Source organism: Gekko japonicus, unplaced genomic scaffold (assembly GCF_001447785.1).
Source record: "Gekko japonicus isolate JY-2015 unplaced genomic scaffold, Gekko_japonicus_V1.1 scaffold115, whole genome shotgun sequence".
NCBI lineage: Eukaryota > Metazoa > Chordata > Lepidosauria > Squamata > Gekkonidae > Gekko > Gekko japonicus.
The window spans coordinates 1,429,689-1,449,389 of record NW_015163095.1 but is presented as its reverse complement, the minus strand read 5'-3'; the positions used below and the strand labels follow the sequence as shown (position 1 = coordinate 1,449,389).

The following is a 19,701-nucleotide window of genomic DNA, read 5'->3' as shown; positions in this document are numbered from 1 at the left end:
AACGATTGCAAAAAGGCATTCTTTTTCATCACCCTCTAATACACTGTGTTTACTCTCTTAGGGTGCAGACAGATAAACCAGAGGTTTCTCTGTTGTGCAGTGAGGTCTGCTTCTCCCTATCTTTATTCCTCTATTGGCTCATCCATCTAGTTCCAACTCCGCTATGGATTTTTGACCCTATCCTAATGCTTTGAGGGAAAATCGCTTTTTAATAAACACGGTTTTCCTCAGGCACACAGCATGTTCATCCATTTATGTTTATTTAGCACCTTTTTTAAAAAAGCCACCCTGTTTAACTGAGCCTTGAAGCATTGCTCTGGATGCCTGGGGGAAGAGTGGTTTTGAGATTGCCACGAAGGCCAGCCAATTAGCTTCCCCTTCCTTTTGTGTCTCTCCCTCAAGTTTCTTAATGGTCTTAATGCTTGAAGAATAATAAATAAATAAAGACCTGGCATTGACAAATTAGTCTCTTCCCCGAATATTCTCAGCCCTGGATATATCATCTCCAGTTGAAAGGAGAGCAAGGCCTAAACCCTGATAGGCTCATACAAGGCCTCCACAAAGAGGGACATTTCCTTCTCTGCACCCTGTAGGCCACAGCTGCTAAGAACAAACGAGAAGGAAGAGACCCCCAACACTACCTGATTCCATGCTCACAGAACCAGCTCTCTGATGTCAGCATTCCTTATTGCCTTCATACAAACACATGCACTCCAAACTATGCAGTACCTTAAGTTGCCAAGTCTGGCTTGGGAAATTCTTGGAGATTTGGGAGTGGAGCCTGGGTTTGGGGAGGGGAGGGACCTCAGTGGGGTATAAGGCCACAGAGTCCAACCTCTAAAGCAGCCATTTCCTCCAGGGGAACTGATCTCTGTAGTCTGGAGATCAGTTTAAATCCTGGGGAATGTCCAGGTCCCACCTGGAGATTGGCAACCCTGCCCTTGGAACATCGGCTACTCACCTTGGCAGTCTGTTACCATGACAGCTGGAGGCCCCATGGCACCTTCTCCTCTGTCCCCAGGGCGTGTTAGCTGAACTTTAACAAGATAGGCGGTGACAGGGCGGAGGTTCATCAGGGTGATATTCTGGATACTGTCAACTGTTGATCAGATTACAGACCCATTAGTGGAGAGTCTCATGCTAGGCTTGTCCACATGTTTCTACTACAGAGAACCACAGGGCAGGACCCTTTGCTTGGGTTTAGTGGGGGATCCAAAGCTCTGTGCTCTTCCCCCCCATCAACTCAAGCCATCACCATTAAGTCAAGTGGGGCTCGAAGGCATGAGATGTTCAGAGGTGGCTTGCCTTCACCTGCCTCTGTGTCACAACCCTCCTATTCCTTGGAGGCCTCCCATCCAAATATTAGCCAGAGCCAACCCTGCTTAGCTTCCAAGGTCTGACGAGATCAGGCTTGCCTGGGCTACCCAGGTCAGGGCCAAAGTTCTCTGCTCTTTGTGCCATACCTAATGTTCTCTTCTCTTGCTTACAACAGGGAAACCTCTGTACCAATGCCTCTCCAGTGCCATGGCTGTCTTTGAAGCCAATTAGCAAATTAGCAAGTGTAATTGAAAACCCTTTTCAACCTTTCTCATGCTGCTGGTGCATATATCTCAAAAATAGAGAGGCAGTTCAAAACATGTTTATACTAGGTTTCTGAAATCACCGATAGCCATGCAAGAAAGATGATCTATACCTTCCTGCTCTTTACTATGCAAATATGCCAGCTGGACCTTGCCATGTAGTGGCACATTCTAGGAGAAGCTGTGCACCTTCACGATCAGTTGAACTGATAATATTTTGCTTCGCTCAGTGGCCTCTCCTGGGACCCTTTCTGTATAGCTGAGAACTGCAGCTATAGCAGGCATAGGCTGGAGAGAGCCCTGCAGTGAGTGCACAGGTATGGAATGAGAGCTCTAGCCAGGTGCATTAAACCCCTTACCTACAATGGATGACCAATGAGATGTGTCATCATTTGGCCTGTAAAGAACCTTGACAGAGATGATAGGCCCATCACCCGAGAAATGTTCCACAGGGGATATCAGAAGCTGCCGACTTTGCTTGGCTAGAAGCCTGGGAGGGCTGAGTGGGACAGGAGGCACTAGGGAAACAACACGACCAATGTTGGAGAACCTTCAAAGAGCAAAGTTGCAAAGGGCATGCAGGTATTCCCTTTGTCTTTTGGGGAAAGGGTTTTGAACCATTAAAACAGATCCACACCACCCATTTGTCATGCAATCACATCTCCAATTGATTTCCAGGTTTCTTAACTTGAAAATTAATACCACATCAAAGAGGTATTACTCACATGTTATCTGGACAGATATCTTAAGAGAGTCACTCAAGAGTTTGGGTCAATGTCTCCTTTTTTTAATCTTACAAACTCTCTATGTGGTGACATTTCAGCCCTGTGCAGCCAAAGATGCTTTCCATTATGATTTTGTATTTCCCAGAAGCAGAGGATGGCACAGCTCAGTCCCCCAAATTTCACCTGACTTGCCTTCTTACCTTTTACAGTGACCTTGAACTTGCCACTGTCCTGCCCGCCTGTGGTAGAGACACGGCATTCCCAGAAGTTACTGTCAGAGAGGACAAGTGGTGGCACCCGAAATTCACAGGTAGTCATGTCCTTTTCCATTATAGCTTTGATGGGCTGGGCAGAAAAGAATAACACAGTGATTTATTTACCAAAAAGAATATCACAGTTATTTCTTGTCCCAGTATCTTACTTTCATGTAATCGTGGGGGGAAATAGTTCCTTGGGGGTACAAAGGGAGGCTAGCCTTATTCCCACTCTTAACAGCACCAACATGCAGAAATATTTAAGGCAGCGAGCAGGACTTGGGTATCCTGGGAATTTGTTGTCCTCATGAACTTATTTAGATAAGCAAAGAGAATGTCTGGGGCTAAATTTCTGTAGTCCAATTGCATTGCTTGACAGTTGCCTCTTGCTACTTGATTACATTGTTTTATACCATTTTATGCCTTAAGTTTCCATGAGAAAGATGGAAAAAATAAAGTAAATAAATAAATAAAATCCCACTTATGGCATAGGACAGCAGAAACTGCTAGGCTGTGTTTCAAGTCTGGGTCAGGACAGTCAAGGCTCCAGAAATGTAAAATCTGTTTCGACTGTTCTGATGTAATAGTGCTTGCATTAGGACAGTTGCTAAGGTCCTGCCCTCTTCCTCCTTCAGCCCTGTCCTTTTTTTTCTATAATGGAGCCTTTCATGTGGGCCTAACATTGTAGGAGATGTAGAACAACAAGAGCAAAGGTTTCAGTTCACCTTTTCCAATGTGTTCACCTTGTCGCTTACTTTTTCTTCTTGCTTTTGTTTAACATGTTCAGGGGTAATAGAAGGGTTGTCATCTCATAATAAATTCAGGGGCTCTTACTTCTTCATGTAGATGCAAGATGGAAGCTTTGGTCACATATTAATAAACACTGACTTTCTTTCCTTGGGAACTGTAGTTCTGCAAGGTGGATTGGAAATGTTTAACAGAGAATTCTCAATACCCTCACCAGACTACAGTTCCCAGGATTCTTTGGAGGAAGCCAGGTTAATTTATTTCTTTAAAATACTTGTACCCTGCCTTGCTCCATAACAATGGAGTTGGCAGCTTACAGCAGCAGAGCCACAGATTCTAAAATATAACAGTAAAATACAAATCCAAAACCAAATGTTGAACTGGTATAAAACTGTAAAAGGTATGAAGTGTAGATGTGTCCTTTGCTGTGTAATGGGAAAGAGGGGAGTGGAATGGAACGATGAAGTTTCTTGTTTACAGAAACAAAGGCAGGCTAAAATATTTAAATATACAAAATATTTTGGCTTGATTCAGACATAATGCAAACCCATGGTTTATTTTAACTGTGATTAGTATGATGTCTGAATGGAGCTTTATGTACTTCCTGTGATCCAGTCACTAGGCTTTCCATGGTCCTCTTATTTATCCTTCCTATGTTTATTTATGAACTTGGGTGGTCCTGCTAACAAGTATCAATAAACATGAGTTAATAACCTTTCAATTGATGAACAGGAAGAAGAGCTCAGAGGCTGAACTGCGGGGGGGGGGGGAATTGCAGAGAAAAGATGATTTAGGTCATAAGCAGATACAGAAGGAGCAGGAAGTCCACACCCAGGACCCTGGAACTAGACAGGGCAAGCCCATAGCTATAGTGGGGCATCTTGGGGCTAGGCCCCCTGACTTACTAGCAAGGCCCCACGACTTCCCATCCAGCCCACGACACCTGAGTGGCGGCAGGTGCAGGGAAAGAACCAGATGTTTCTTTAATTTGATTAGCCAGTGCTCCCTAAGAAGTTTAAATGCCCCCCGACTTTTAAAATGCTGGCTACGGGCCTGGGGCAGGGCCTGGTCTAAGTCATTATGGTGCCTTACCATGAGCACTGTTCCATCAGCCTTGCGCAGTTCGATGCTGTCACGCACAGGGAGCGGGTTGCCTGTTGCCACACAGCTAATTACAGGATGAGAGCCTTGATTAAACTCCAGGTATGAGACCAAGTTGATGATCTGGGGGATCCGGTCTTGGCACAGGACATCATAATAAAAATTAGTTATTGCAATATTAATAACAAAGAATGCTAAAAGGTTCAGTGTGTTTTAGCTCCTAGGGATGCCAGGCTCCAGGTTGGATCTGGGAATCCCCTGGAATTACAGCTCATCTTCAGACTACAGAGATCAGTTCCCCTGGAAAAAATGGTTCTATGGCCTTGTACCCTGTCCTCCCCAGGCTCCATCCCCAAATCTCCAAGAGTTTCCCAACCTGGATCTGGCAACCCTACACTCTCATCCCCTGCCACTGGTCAGGGGCGACCTGGCAACCCTATCTTTATTCTGTTTTCATCTATAGCTGCCCATTAAACAGTGCCTCTGCCTTTTGATATTATGACCAACTGCAGCTATTGCACATGCAGTACATATTCCAAGGTGCATTTACCTGACTTTTCGCAACGCTGTCCATGCCAACCAGATGGGCAACTACAACCACTGAACCGGTTACAAGTACCTCCATTTTGGCAGTGACACTCCAGGGCACAGTCAGGGCCATAGGTCCTATGGTTGCAAGCTGTGGGAAGAATACAAGAAGCCGAGTTCAGCCTGGGAACATGTCTCCAGAGACAGAGTTCATGGGTCTAGAATATCGGACAGATGTCACACATGCTACTTAAAGTGCATTTGAACCTATCTCCTCACCAGAGCGGTCTTGAATGTGCTTGTACCATCACATGCATGAATTTACTATCACCTTTCAACATTTACAAAAATAAGAAGAGCCCTGCCGGTTCAGAGCAGAGGCCCTTCTATAATCCAGCATCCTGTTCTTCCCAACTGACAGGTAGAAACCCCTGGAAGGCCATCTACAAGGAGGGGAGAAAAGCTTCCCAGCAACTGATTACATACATCTTTGGGGCATCTCTTGATTCTAGACCCGGTGGGCCATGATGGCCAGGACACCTGGTTTGGACTCTGGACTCAGTTTAGTCAAGTAACATCTGGATTTAGAAAACCAATGCTTGTAAATGGGCTTAGGTTAGATATTTAGCTTTTATGATTTTATCCTTTCTGTACACTGCTCTTATTTTGTATATTCCTGCACATTCCTTTAATAAACCTTATTTTGTGGTATTTTGGGGCTTTGAATCCAGTACATCAGCTTGATTGGCTACAGCTACCAGAATAATTGTCTTTTGGGATTCGGCTTGCAAGTGTCCTACCTTGCAGGGCTGACTTCTTGATCTTAGACCTGGGAGGGGGGGTTAGTTAAGGAGACTGCTGATAGAACATTACCCTGAGGCTGTGAGGTTTCACCTCAAGGTTTTGTCCTTGACCAGCCGATCAGCAACTAGCATTCAGAGGTATTTATTTTATTTATTTAATTGTATTTATACCCCGCCCTCCCCGCGTGCGGGCTCCATGTTATTGTGTCAACCATGAACAGATGTGTTCTTTCTGAAGATTATATGGAGTCTTCCACCTGCTATTTTTTGGTATAACCCTCTGAAAGTGGCTTTTTCATGTTTTAATTTCTCCCTCCAGGAAGTGCCAGAGAAAGCCTGGTCAGTTATATTGATGCAGATTTCCTTGGCCATCCCTTCTCAGCTTTGCCAATGAAACTGACAAAGGCTGCGGTCAGACTGGCAAGTTGGTGTGGTTTGGGTGCACCACTAATTACTTCATTGCATTTTGTGATAGAGATTTTCAATTAGACTCCCACCCTGATCCAGCCTCACCGCGCACTTCTTCCATGGTTGAACATTCAAATTAGTGCTGTACGTCAACCACGGAGTGTGTGGTCTGGTAACAACTTTGAGTTTTTAAAGAACATTTCTTTGGTATGCATGTGCACACTTGCAAACCAGTTTGAGTGCACACTGGGGACGTTCAGACATCCGGAAACGCAGGATCAATGCATGGAGATCCGTAATGCATGTCTCTGGTGGCTATTTACTCCGTATCCAACTTGTCATACGATGGGGTGACTATGACTGGGGAATGGCTGCCAGATGTGAATGTGTGAATAAGTCCATTTAATCCATTAGGGTAACACAACTATATTAGGCCAAACTGCCCATCTGACTGTAACCAAGGTTGGGGAAACCTCTTGCCACTTTCGCTAATATTAGAGAAAATTCTCCCTGTCCTTTTCTTTCTCCCCATTTAATTGCTGCAGCTTCTCTAGAGAAAGGCATGGAAGTTTGCATTTTTTCTTCAGAGCGGATATCAATTAAAATAACAATATTTTCTTCCAACCCCCTCCCCGACCTAGGGACTATGCAACGGAAGTCGGAGGGGCTGTGGGAGGGGAAGGGGACCAAGAGGAGTTCGTCGGCACCCGACTGGATTTACTTGAGTGAGGTTTTGACCAGGTGCTGCAGATGGTTGAAGACTCTTTTAAGAAGTTACCGGCTATGGTAGCTGGGGCAGTGCAACAGGAAATGCAATGTCGAGGTCCTCCACAGCCGGCACCTCAAGTACAGGCCCAGGTAGTCCCCACGCAAGCCCCGGTACCCGGACAACCATGAACATGGTGCCAGGCCGAGATGTGCATCACCTCACTGAGCCTTTGGATACTACTTTTGATAGTACCCCGGAGAAATTGCCCTTCTTTGTGGTCTGTGCCCAGAAATTCGTGATGAATTGGGGCCACCTGTTTCCGACTGGAGAGCGCTGGGTGGACTATATCACGTCCCGGCTGAGAGATGAGGCAGCAGACTGGTATGTAAATCTGCACAACACTGATGGACCGGAACTCCAGTCAGTGGATGCCTTTATGTGGGCTCTCAGAGCTCAGTGCGAACCGTCAAGCAAGGAAAACTATCGGTTAGAGTGTACAAAGAGGAGTTCAAGCGTCAGGTGGCCAAGATCTGGGGCTGGCCGGATGAGGTCCTGGTGGAACAATATTGACTGGGATTACACCCTGAGGTCAGAGAAATGGTCCTGCATAGTGTTAACCCAGTGTCCCTAAATGCATGGATTTGCGAAGCAGTGGATGTTGAGAGCCGACTGAGGACCATCAAGATGGACAATGCCACTTCTGTGGGTAAGACCATCTTAGCGTCACCGAAGCCTAAAACCCCTCTGCCGAAGAAGGAGGGGGTGAGGGACCAACACATGAAGCAAAGTCTGTGTCTAAAATGCGGCTTGGCGGGCCACTTTGCAGCCTCTTGTCTGGAAGGAGGGAGCCAGGGAGCCATGAAGAAAGCCCTGGAAAAGCGACAGGCAGACACCCCAGTGAAGAAGACATCGTTCAAACCGAAGAGCCAAAAAGCCCTTCAAGCCAGCGTTGCAGAGGCGGATCTGGATTCATCCAGCGAAGAAGAGGATCAGCCAGTGGGAAATGAGGTGGACCTGCACTAAGCGGCGTGGAGCAGCAGGTCCCGAATTCCGAGGCGCCGAAAATGGTGACCGGATATCCTTCCCTCTTTTTTGTAACAGTGACTGTGCAGAACCTGGATCTGGGCACCCATGTTCAGGTACGAGCATTGATAGACTCGGGGTGTGGCCGGGACTTAATAAACCCTTCATTAGTAACGGGGTTAGGGGCGAAAGTAATCTGGCTGGCAGATCCCATTGTATTTACCCAGATGGATGGGTCAGCTATGAAAGAGCCCTGCAAATATGAGACTGTGCCTTTAAGAATGGGGATGGGGCCTCATTTGGAACACAGGACTTTCGTTATCACCTCAGCTGCCTGGTTCCCCATGGTACTAGGAAGCCCGTGGCTCCATGATGATGATCCATACATTCTGTGGGATGAAGGCGTGGTTAAATTCATCTCCCCAAAATGCCAAGCACATGTGTGGGAAGCCCCGTGGGGGGGGCCGCCACCAAACGAACCTCACTGAGTTTGCTTAGCTACTGAGGAATTAAATTCTATCCCCTTAGAGTACCAGGACCTGTCTCGGGTATTTGAAGAAGAGGAAGTGAACAAATTGCCCCCCCATCGACCCTCAGACTGTGCCATTGAATTGATCCCCGACAAAAAATTGCCCAAAGGCAAATTGTATGCAATGAGTCCTCAGGAGAAAGAGGAATTGCATAAGTTCATTGACAAGAATTTGGCGCGAGGTTTCATCGACCTGCATCCTCCCCTTTTGCAGCTTCGGTCTTATTCCGGAAAAAGAAGGAATTGAGGCTGTGCACGGACTATAGGGGCCTGAATGCTGTGTCCACCACCAATGCATACCCTCTACTGCTCATGAAGGACCTCTTAGCAGAAGTGGCAATGGGGAAAATTTTCTCTAAGCTTGATCTCTAGGATGCTTAGTTTCGTGTCCGCATAAAAGCTGGGGACGAATATAAGACTGCGTTTAATACCCTGCTTGGGCAGTTCGAATACAGGGTGATGCCCTTCGGACTTCAAGGAGCCCCTAGGGTCTTCATGAACCTCATTAATGAAGTGTTGCACAAGCACTTGTTCAAGGGAGTGATTGTTTACCTTGATGATATCCTGATCTATTCCCCAAGCTGTCCAAATGTGAGTTTCATTGCTCTGAGATTGACTTCCTGGGCTACCACATTTCACAGAGGGGTCTGGAAATGAATCCTGATAAAGTCAGGGATGTAGTGGGGTGGGAGCCCCCTTGAACCCAGAGGCAACTATTCAGGGGTCATTTGGGGGGGGACGCGGGGGGACGCCATCCCCCCGGGTGAGGTGCGGGAGGGCGGGGCCTGGAGTTCCCTGCTGGTGCCCGCTGGAGGTCGCCACCGGCTGTGGGGAGGAGGCGGGGCGCGCTGCATTGGGCGCGGACGAGCGAGCAGGTTTCCCAGCCGGGTGACGTCAGTGCATTGTGCAGTTTTGGGGGTGGGGAGATTTTCCTCTTGCCAGCCAGCTGGCAGGTGGCAGGCAGGAGCCCATGAAAGGGGGAGATCCCCTGCCTCCACCTTAGGAATGGGAACCCCAGTGATGTCAGGGGGCGTGGCCTTATGACACACTTCCGGTGATGTCAGGGGGTGTGGCATATGCTAATTAGTTATGTTAATGAGTCCCCCTAGCTCTTTTTCTACGAAATGACCCCTGCAACTATTCATGAACTTTTACCGGTCATTTCTCGCAAATTTCGCCCAGGTGAGTTTACTGCTCATGGATTTATTAAAGACCAAGGGGAAGGGACCGGCCAGGGGCTAGATTGAACTGGACTAGCGAATGCCAAGAGGCGTTCGAATGACTCAAAGGCCGAACCAGTGTTAGCCCACCCAAACGAACTCAAAAAGTTTATTGTGCAGGTCAGTGCGTCTGACGTTGCGATGGGGGGGGACGATTCTGCAAGAAGGGGAGGATGGGAGGATGGAAGATTGCATCCCCTTGCATATGTGTCCCGCAAATTTAATGACACTGAGAGGAACTGGTCCGTATGAGACAAGGAGGCGGGGGCTATCAAGTTGGCGCTCTCTACTTGGCACGCCAGCTCATCCTGTCTGGGTTTTCGCTGCTGATCTTGTTGTTTCTTCCAGCTGCACAGATGCCCGGCCTGGGAATCTTAACCGTTTGGGTGCACAGCCGTTTGCTTGCCTGCACGTGCAAAATGTAATCATTGGCTTTTGCTTACGGGGGGGACGTTTGATTTTACTATAAGTCAGTGGCTATCATATTGCAGGTCATTCCTGATACAAGCTGTATACTCGTTCTTTAGCAATGGACTATCATTAAGCCCTTATCTTCTTAAGAATCCTTGGTGTGTGGTGTGATCCTACTAAGGAGCCTGACAGGCGGCTGCAAGACTTAAAGAGCCCTCCAGCTGACTGGTGGGCCACGTGCTGCCGTCAATCAGCTGGAGGGCCCTTTTAATGTCACAGGAGGGGAGGGAGGGGCAGGAGGGGGGGAGAGAGGCAGCAGCTGTTGTGGGGCATGCCTCACATGTGAGTGGGCAGAGCCCTGAAATGCTCCACTGTAGCTATGGGCCTGGCTAGAGATATGCCTCACAGAGATATATCGCAAGGGATGTGGCTAGTGACTTATTTTTTAAAAAATGAAAGCTGAGAATTCAGAGAACCTTCTAAGCCTATTGTTACAATGTTCTAGTGATATATTGATATTTTAGTGCCTTTTTAAAAAAAGAAAAGAAAAAGAAATCACTAGTCTGCAGGGTGGGAGGGGAGGAGGAGAGGAAGTGGTTTGACCGGGACAGTTCAATCATCGTAGAGTGGGCTGGAGGTGGGGGATGGGCAGGGCAAGGAAAACTGACAGAATCTTTATGCACAAGGGAAAACCTGACTCAAAATTGGCTTCCAGAAAAACATCAGGATAAAAGTGGTCTCAAAGGAACCTGCGCGCTCCCCCCCACCCCCCCCCCCCCCAAGTGAAAACTAAAGGTACAAAATTGCATGTGGAAATCAGGGGATAAACCAAAGTAGTATGGGGCCATAACTGATCAGAGAAAAAACCATGTGGAAAAGCCCCTGATTAATGCATCTGATAAAGTGAGCTCTGACTCACAAAAGATTATGCTGGATTAAATTTTGTTAGTCTTTAAGGTGCCACTGGACTTCTGTTTTATCGAAGGCATTGAAAGAATGATAGAAGGACAGGCTAAAAGGATACCTGTCTAATCTGCATCTAAATGCAATATGGAAATCCAGGCAGGGTAAACAGGTGGTTGAATGTATTCTGCTACACAAGCTGCAGTGGGTATGCTGACATTCAAGACAGGAAATGCACAATTTGTGAGTAAGGGAAATGTGTATAAAATGAAGTGGGGTAGATTCCTAAATGACAATTAGTGCTTTAAAATATGTCTGATTTCGTCTTTACAGATTAAGTGTGGGCTGAAAGAGAAGGATAAGATGTAAACAGCCCTATCTGTGTTTCAGGCAAGCATTGACAAGAAGGGATTCCTGTAAGTTTCTCTTTGCTGCAGAGCTTCCTGCTCTCAAGGACCTTCATGTTGGGTCCAAATGGGAGGGAAATGATTCCAAAGAAACAAAGGGAGGAAGCTACTCTCTCAGCCAAGCAGAGAGAGCCCCAGCAGAGAAAGCAACCAAAGCTGCAGGGAAGTACTAAGCAAGGGTGTGTGTCTGAGGTGGAGGAGGGGCTCTGGAGTTTCTTTCTACATACATATTGTCAGGAAGTCATGTGACAAGTAACAACAATGCGAGCTGTAACTATGGAACAGCAAGCTGACATGAAAACTTTGATGTTGTGAGGACTGAAATTTGATTCCCTAAATATTATCCTAAGATTCAAGTTTCCTGACCAGTTCTCCTTACTCAAGGCTTCACCACATTTCACAGAACACTAGAAGAGCTTATTGTTCAATTCTCACTTTACTTTTTTGATACAGAAGAAGCAAAAGTTCATTTTACAACTTCCAGTCGCACATAAGGAAAGTTTTGTTCAGAATGCACTGGCAACTGGCATTTGAGGCACATTCCAGTCTTCGGACATTTCCCTTGATAACAGTAGACTTTAACTTTCTCCAGTCCAAGGGCACTTAAACAAAATGTGGATTTGACGTGATAAATATCTCTTATACTGTGATAGTCAGATCCCAGCTACTATCACTGTATTTTTACAGGCTGTACCCTGTTGCCCCTTTGCATCCATTTGAGCTGCTTGAGGCTTCAGCTGATTAAGAAATTGTATGATGGGCATCTGGATAATGAGTCACACAGTCTTTGTAAAGCTAGGCATGGTTACTAGTATAAGAATCTTATGGTCTGGCTGCACCCCCCAATATTCAAGCAAGTTTGTTTTGATGTTACCAAATATTATAAGGAGAAAGAAACAAGGATGTGCTTTGGTCCTGTGGATCAGAAGACAAAGTTCCCCATGCTGTTCTCTTTCTGAGCAGGCAAGCTTCTTCACACACACACACCCATCTCATCTAGAACTGTAATGCACCAAAGTGTCATAGCCCTAGAAGGCTGAACAGAAGATGGAAAATGTAGTCAGACATACCTGAACCACACTGGGGACCACTCCATCCAGCAGCACAGGAACAGCCATACGGGTCAGGTAGGCAGAAGGCCAGCCCCCTGCAGCCCTGCTCACCTGGACATTGTTTCCGGCAGTTCCGCCCAAACCAGCCTTCCTTACAAACTGAAAGGCAAGAAGATGCCTGTCAGGGATCTGCATCCACTACAGACATTACTAACTCGTACACTCTTATGTCCTGCTCCTTCAGCCTTATATAGTTGATATCAACACCTGTCTCCAAATGTGTTATTTCCCTTTGCTTTGATCTTTGGGTTCAAATCCAAGCCCAAGCCCAAGCCCCTGTTCTCCAATTGTTCTTTTGGCATAGTTCCAGGCCATGGGACTTCATGGTCTTTTACCCACTTCTAGTTGCTTAGAGATGCCTGCCTAGATCTGAGGAGTTTTCTCCATAGTGCATGTCTCTTTCCTAGCCAAGGGGAAGTAGAGAGGAAAGTTGTGCCTGTTCCATTTACTGGAAAGCTTTGAAGACAGCACACCAGCAGCATTCTTTTCAATGTGGAACAGGGGTGGTACAAGTAAAGCAGAAGGGAAGCTAGTATTTTTCCTGTCCTTAAAGTCACATCTGCATGAAAGTTTTGAAAGGGATCTGAATTGTACCTGAATCCTGTGGTACACATGGACAGAAGTTCTTGTATTGTGCTGGCCCCTTTCCATTCTTGGCAGCCCACATAACAAAAAAAGTTTCAGCCAGGTATCAGCATTGGCCATACAATTTACATGTCTGGATTTCCAGTTTCAAAGCAAAATCAATGCTCTTTGTATGCATTTTACATGATTCCAGTCCAGTGCTAAATGGGTAGCATGGATAATGGCTGTGAAGGCACGCTCTAGAGGTAAACTGTTCCTGGGACATATATGAAAGGGGAGTATGATGTGCTTGCATCTCATAAGGTGTGGGTCCAATATGGGAGCATGGAAATCAGAAGAATAAGGGGGTGATATGGACTTCATATGATGTTGATGGATAAACAGAGCCTTGGATCCAGCATACAGTTAGGTTCCATTACTGAAGAAGCACGAGGCAGTTGCAGCTACTCTTTGTGAAAACCAGCACATTCACAGCCTTCAGCCATGGAGCAAAAATATAGTTTCTCAACCAATTCAGCATTGTGGTACTTCTAACCTTTTTCACAGCGGGTACCCATGAAACCTGGTGGGCAGATGCATTCTCCCACAACATGGTGGCATATTCCTCCATTCAGGCAGTCGGAACAGTCCTTGTCACAAAGGACACCCCATTTCTTTGCAGCACAACCTGTAAGAGACAGAGACAGAAGTCCTCAGTCAGCAACGGGGAGCAAAGATAACAGTGCAGTCATCAGGTTGGATCCTATCGAAGATTTCTGCCTGCACAACAGTTTGCAGAAGTGTTAAAAGTATTCCTCAGTCTCTGGTTGCACTAAATGAAAGTGGTTGTATGTACCCCCACTATCTTTTCCACATGCACAAGACATAGCACAAGGCATTTATTCTGATGTAATTTCCAAACCACATTAAATGAAGTCATGTGAACAATCTACTGTATGTCCCAGTTGCATAGTTATTTCATTAAAAATGATACTAAAATGCTATGTATTGCTGCATTATTGCACTAAGTACATTTTCCATTATATATCCTAATAACAGTTTCTAAGAGCTGTAAGATTTGGGGTGTTTTTAAGTTCACACAGTCGTGTTTATCACTGGGGTGGGAAAAAATGTCCAGCTGAGGAAGCAGCAGCAACAGGGATGGTGTTCCACATGCCCTGTCCCCAAGCTGCTTACCACTGTCCCTGCCCCCAAACTCACACAATCCCTCCATCTTATCAGTGCAGAAACACTGACAGCCAACAATTATACTGCTCCCCAGGGCCTAGTAACTCCCCTTGCCTACTTCACATCTAAGCTGCTGTGCTGAAAGCACCACAGCTCATCTGGGAGGGGAATGGTCCATTAAAGGGCTTAAGGGGAGGGATATAGAGCTTAACTCCATCACATGAAGCTGCCTTATACTGAATCAGTCCTTTTGACCCATCAAGATCAGTATTGTCCACTCAGACTGGCAGCTGCTCTCCAGGGTCTTAGGTAGAGGGATTCAGCCTGGGACCTTCTGCATAACAAGCTGATGTTCTACCACTCAGCCACAGCCTGAACTTAGCTCCATCCCCTCCCCGGATTGGCCGTGGGAAGAGTATCTGCACAAACACATCCACCCACAGCCACCCTGGAGTTCCCCTTTGAGATGGAGCAAAGGGGGTGTCTTTGTACAGATCTGTGTATAGGATTGTCTGTGGTTTTTAAGTACTAATTAGCAGTCCCAGGTGGCTGCTTTGGAAAAGAGTGAATTTGGGAAGATGAGATTTAACCTTTTCCTCCCAGGCCACCCTTATGTTTTAAATCAGTGATGAAAGTCCCATAAGAAATGTTGTGTTTAGGTTCCCTAGTGAGTAACTGTATTCTATATTCCTTTAAATAAAAATGTATTTATTATGAAACTTTAAATACTCTTTTTTGTTGTCTTAGTTCTATGCATATATATTATATATAAATTCCATCCATTCATAAGCTCAAAGTGATTAACAAAAAACATTCTAAGCACATCTCCAATTACAAAGCTCTAAAGTATAATATATCAACATCCCCAATTACAAACCTTCAAAGCATAATCCAACAATTCCTCAATATACAGTATACTTTTGCACTTAGTATTATCCTCTGAAGTCAGACAACAGTCCCTCTAGAACAAAACAGTCCACTAAGTTTCTCATGGCCTGTGTTATTTTCCTTCTTCACAACAGTCCCTCTAGGTGTCAAACTCATTTGTTATGAGGCTGGATCTGACATAAATGCCACTTTGCGTGGGCCATGTGTGCCATAAAACATAATGCCAGGTACCAGAGAAAGAAACTGTATAAAGCACAGCAGCTGGTAAGCTCCAAGTTGGTGTATCCTCACTGCAAGGCTCCATGGGCTGGGAGAGGGGTGGAGGAAAACCCACCTAGGCGGACTGGAGAGCCCGCAGTGCAGCTCTGGGCAGATGCTCCCACGATGCTTGACTGCTGTAGACAAGGTTGTTCTGCTGTGCTGAAGCCACAATAGAGTGGCTCAGCCCACTCCCCCCAGCACTTCCTCCCTTGTATCCGTAGCTCACGGGCCGCATAAGAGCCCTGGACAGGCCTGATCTGGCCCCCGGGCCTTATGTTTGACACCCCTGCTCTAGAACAAAACAGTCCACTAAGGATGCAATCACCCACACTAAGTAACCCACTTTCAATGCACTTTCGAATTGGATTTTGCCAGTTCACTCAGTAAAATCCAGTTGGAAAGTGCATTGAAAGTAGATTGGAGGTGGATTATTTAGTGTGTGTGATCGCAGCCTGAGTGAGAGGACCTACACCAACCATTTGAATGTATGGAGAAGGAAAATAACACAGACCACGAGAAACTTAGTGAATTGATTTAATTAATTGATTAAATTGAATTAATATGAATAGATAGTCACAGAACTAAATAGGCAGCAAAAAAGAATATTTAAAGTTTCATAATAAATATATTTTACAAGAAGCAGGACCCACGATACTCGCGGGGGGGGGGAGTATTCCCAAGGGCTCCAGGCCTCCAGAAGCAGCTCCCCATTCAAGAGGAGGAAGCGGCCACAGGTAAGCCTTTTCCCACCCTCCCCCCCGGCACTGAGGCCTGAGTGGCTCTTAACTGCTGGGCCCGCCGAGCCTTTTCTCACCACCCCGGCACCAGTGATGCTATGAGAAGAAGTCAGAGGCAGAGGGCTGCTGGAGGGAGAGATTCAAGGGTGACTCTTTGCCGGCTTGGAGAAACTCGCATCCTGCCAGGGGAGAGAGAGAGACGTGGCGGCAGCGGCGGCTGCCACCACCACTAGCCTGTTTCCCGGCTGGCTCACTGAGCAACAAAAGGATTTTTAAAATGCTGGAGCGCCACTTTCAGCATTGACAGGTTTCTTGCGTGGCTTGAGTGGGAAACTGGGACGGAGGAGGTGATGTGGCCAGCATCTTTGGGGAATATGTCATCGCCGGGCCCACTGGGCCTTCTTGCCCCCCCCCAGCAGCGAGGCCTGAGCAGCCCCCAGCCGCCAGCCAACCAAGCCTCCCCCCCCAACAGCAGTGAGGCAGTTCCCAGAGCATTCTCTGCACATGCGTAGGGAACATTCTTTTACTTTTGGGGGGATTTAAGTATCCCCCATGTAGTTTTCTAAACTTTTCAGATTTTTCTGCACACCTGGGGACTGTTCCAAGTGTGCAGGAAAATTTCTCTGCCCCCTATGTGCCCCGATGTGCAGATTTAGATATTCGCACAGAGGGGGGCCTCTTGGCTATTAGTATATAGACAAGGAGCGGCAACCTGCGATACTTGTTGGGGGACGGAGCTCCACACAGAGGAGGAAGCCACTGCAGGTAAGCCTTCTCCCCCATCCCTGCCTGGCCCCGATGGCGAGGCCCGTGCAGGTCCAAGTCGCCGGGCCTGGCAAAGTTCCCCCCCGGCAACAGCGGTGAGGCCTGTGCAGCTCCAAGCCGCTGGGCCCGCCAAACCTCCTTCCCCCGCCACGGCAAAGGTGGCGAGGCCTGAGCTCGGCCTGCCAAGCCTTCTCCCTCCCCCTCCCCTAGTGGCGTCGGGGCCTGGCTGGCCCACCAAGCTCCCCCCTCACAGCAGCGGTGAGGGCTGAGCGGCTTACAGCCGCCGGCCCACCAAGCCTTCGACCTCCCCTGTCCAAGCGGCGGTGAGGCAGTTCTCAGAGCGTTCTCTGCGCATGTGCAGGGAACACTCTTTTACTTTTGGGAGGATTTAAGTATCCCCCTATTTTTTCAACTTAGATTTTTCTGCACATCTGGGGATTGCCCCAAATGTGCAGGAAAATTTCCCTGCCCCCCAAGTGCCACCGATGTGCGGGTTTAGATATCCGCACAGAGGGGGCAACTTGGCTATTAGATAGATAGATTTAAAGGAATACAGAATATAGTTACTCACTAGGGAGCCTAAAACACAGCTTTTCTCATTGAACTTTGATCTAGTAGCTGTGAGTCTTTTACTTTCATTCTGTTAAATCAGTGATACTCACTCTGCGGCCTGCAGTGAGCCACATCCATAATTACCATCAGCCGAAACAGCCACAACTAATGTGTGCTCTCTGTACCCTCTCAGACAAACATAAACAATATTATGTAACTATAATATAACAGTTTTAATTAACAGAGTACCTCTGGCCAGGTAGGACTGTCTCTCCCTAACCACTGCTGAAAGCCAGCCTTTGTGTATCTGGAGGGAGGGGAAGGGATTGCAAGTAAGGCTTATGACACACAGCAGTGTGCAAGCTTTCAAGTTCTCCAGAACTCTTTGTTAGGCAAGATGTTAAAAGAAGTCTCCCTATGTTAAAATTCCCTTCAAATTGAACGCTAGTATTGCAGGAGATGTGGTGGTTGGAACCTCTCCCTGCGCTAAGGTTTCTACTTGCAAGGAGCATTATTTTGTGAGGTGGCATTCAGCAGTAGTATGCCTTATTGCGCCCCCTCATTCAGATGCATATGTTCATATGGCTACATACCTCTATGGGTCAGGTTACAATGACATTTAGTGCGGTATTCGCTGCTGATCCCTTGCGCATTAAAGTTTCCTGTTCATATTGGCAAACCCACCTCCCGCACCAAAGCGGGTTTAGTCCCGCGGTTTCTGGTCTTTTTATCTGCGTTTTCTGACACCCGTTGGAACAGGTGTTTTCCTTGTACTCGCACTTTGAACGCGCGATTTTGCCTATCTGGACAGCCATTGATCGCAATGGTTGCGATTGGGGCCGTCTGACCGTTTCCCCCCACAATGAGATTCCCCCCTCCCCCAGGCTTCTGCCTGAGCCGGGCGGATGAGCAAAGTCCTCTGCAAGGTGCTCCGGGTGACAACAGCAGCTGCTGCGGCAGGCTTTGGAAGGGAGGGAAGGTGGAAGAGGAGGTGGTGGCGGCGCAGGGAGCACGAGGCAGCGGTTTCGTGCGCCCTTGGGTTTGGCAGCGGCTGCGGGGGGGGGAGGGCTTCTGTGGAGCGGACCCTGCTGGGATCTCAGGGCCGTTGGTCTTCGCCAGGCTTTCTCCCTGCTGGGAGAGATTCAGGAAGTGCCGCTGAGTCCTCAAGCTGTCTCCTGGACCGCCCGGGTGGGCTGGCAGGCAAGCGGGCAGGCGGGCGGAGAGAGGGGAAGGATTTTCAAGCGAGCGGGTGATGGAAGAGAGGGGCCGCCTGCATCTAATAAGCCCATCCTGAAGAAAAATATTCCCGATTAAATTAAAGTGGGAACAAAGCGGAATTACTGTGCCCGTGTGACCACAGCCTATGTCTCTACAACAGGGCTTCCACATGGCAGATTCCCCTGAATTTTCCCTGACCCAATCCTCTGGCATTGCCCCCACCATCACCCAGGGTTTTTCCAGTTTTTGCTTTGTTTTGTTTTATTAATATGGCAATTGACATATCATTATAGCATTAGAACATTATAACAATCTATTATAATTGAAGTTCTCTGAATTCCTAGCTTTAATTTTTTTAAACAAATGCCTTTCCCCTTATATCGCAGCAACAGACAGGGATAGAGATTTACTTTAAAAAATGAAAGCTGGGAATTCAGAAAGCCTGTTGCATAGATTTTTCTAATGTTCTATTGATATAACAATAAAAAAAACAACAACACAACATGGCAGGAGAAATGGTTGCCACATGAGACTGGGGCAGGTAAAATGGCAATGATGCGGGTAAGACCAGGGACATCCAGACATTCCTGTCCTCATTAGTGCCACCCAGCTTTGCTGCAGCGTCCCCCAAAATATCACAAGTATGCAGGTTTGGGAATTATCACAGAAAAGATGAGGAAAACCCAGGAGGAGGTGCACTGAAGCACCACGATGCTGTGGGAAAGTGGGAGGGGAAATGCTTCCCAATAACATCCAAACTGGGGCAACACTACCTATGTATAAATCTGAGTTCTGACTTTGAGAGGCATGTTTTAATTCAAGGAAGGGGCAGGGGAGGTGTGAGGACCCCACCCCGTCCTCCAGCTGAAACCCCTTAGAAGCGTGATGACATCACCTCTGGGTCATTGAGGGCATGGACGCTTTGTGCGCAGCCCAACAGACCCCGGGAACCATGCTGGAGCCCCCCCCCCCAACCAGGACACAGGTAAGACCTGGCAACGCTATGGGTAGCAGAGGGAAGAGTTAAATAAATACCCTGTCAGTCAGTGACTCTTCCCTGTCTTCAGA

At 47.3% G+C, this 19,701-nt stretch overlaps 1 protein-coding gene across 1 annotated transcript in view; it reads right to left on the bottom strand.

Annotated features, from left to right (window-relative positions):
• The window catches only part of TIE1 (tyrosine kinase with immunoglobulin-like and EGF-like domains 1), a 37,351-nt gene that overhangs the window by 8,016 nt on the left and 9,634 nt on the right, over positions 1-19,701 (bottom strand). Inside the window, exons 5-11 of the mRNA XM_015406565.1 lie at positions 13,581-13,712; positions 12,419-12,559; positions 4,958-5,086; positions 4,399-4,544; positions 2,506-2,650; positions 1,940-2,098; positions 962-1,099 (exon numbers count right to left, since the gene is read on the bottom strand). Of these exons, the coding sequence (XP_015262051.1) occupies positions 962-1,099; positions 1,940-2,098; positions 2,506-2,650; positions 4,399-4,544; positions 4,958-5,086; positions 12,419-12,559; positions 13,581-13,712 (990 nt within the window). The remainder of the gene's footprint in view (positions 1-961; positions 1,100-1,939; positions 2,099-2,505; positions 2,651-4,398; positions 4,545-4,957; positions 5,087-12,418; positions 12,560-13,580; positions 13,713-19,701) is intronic.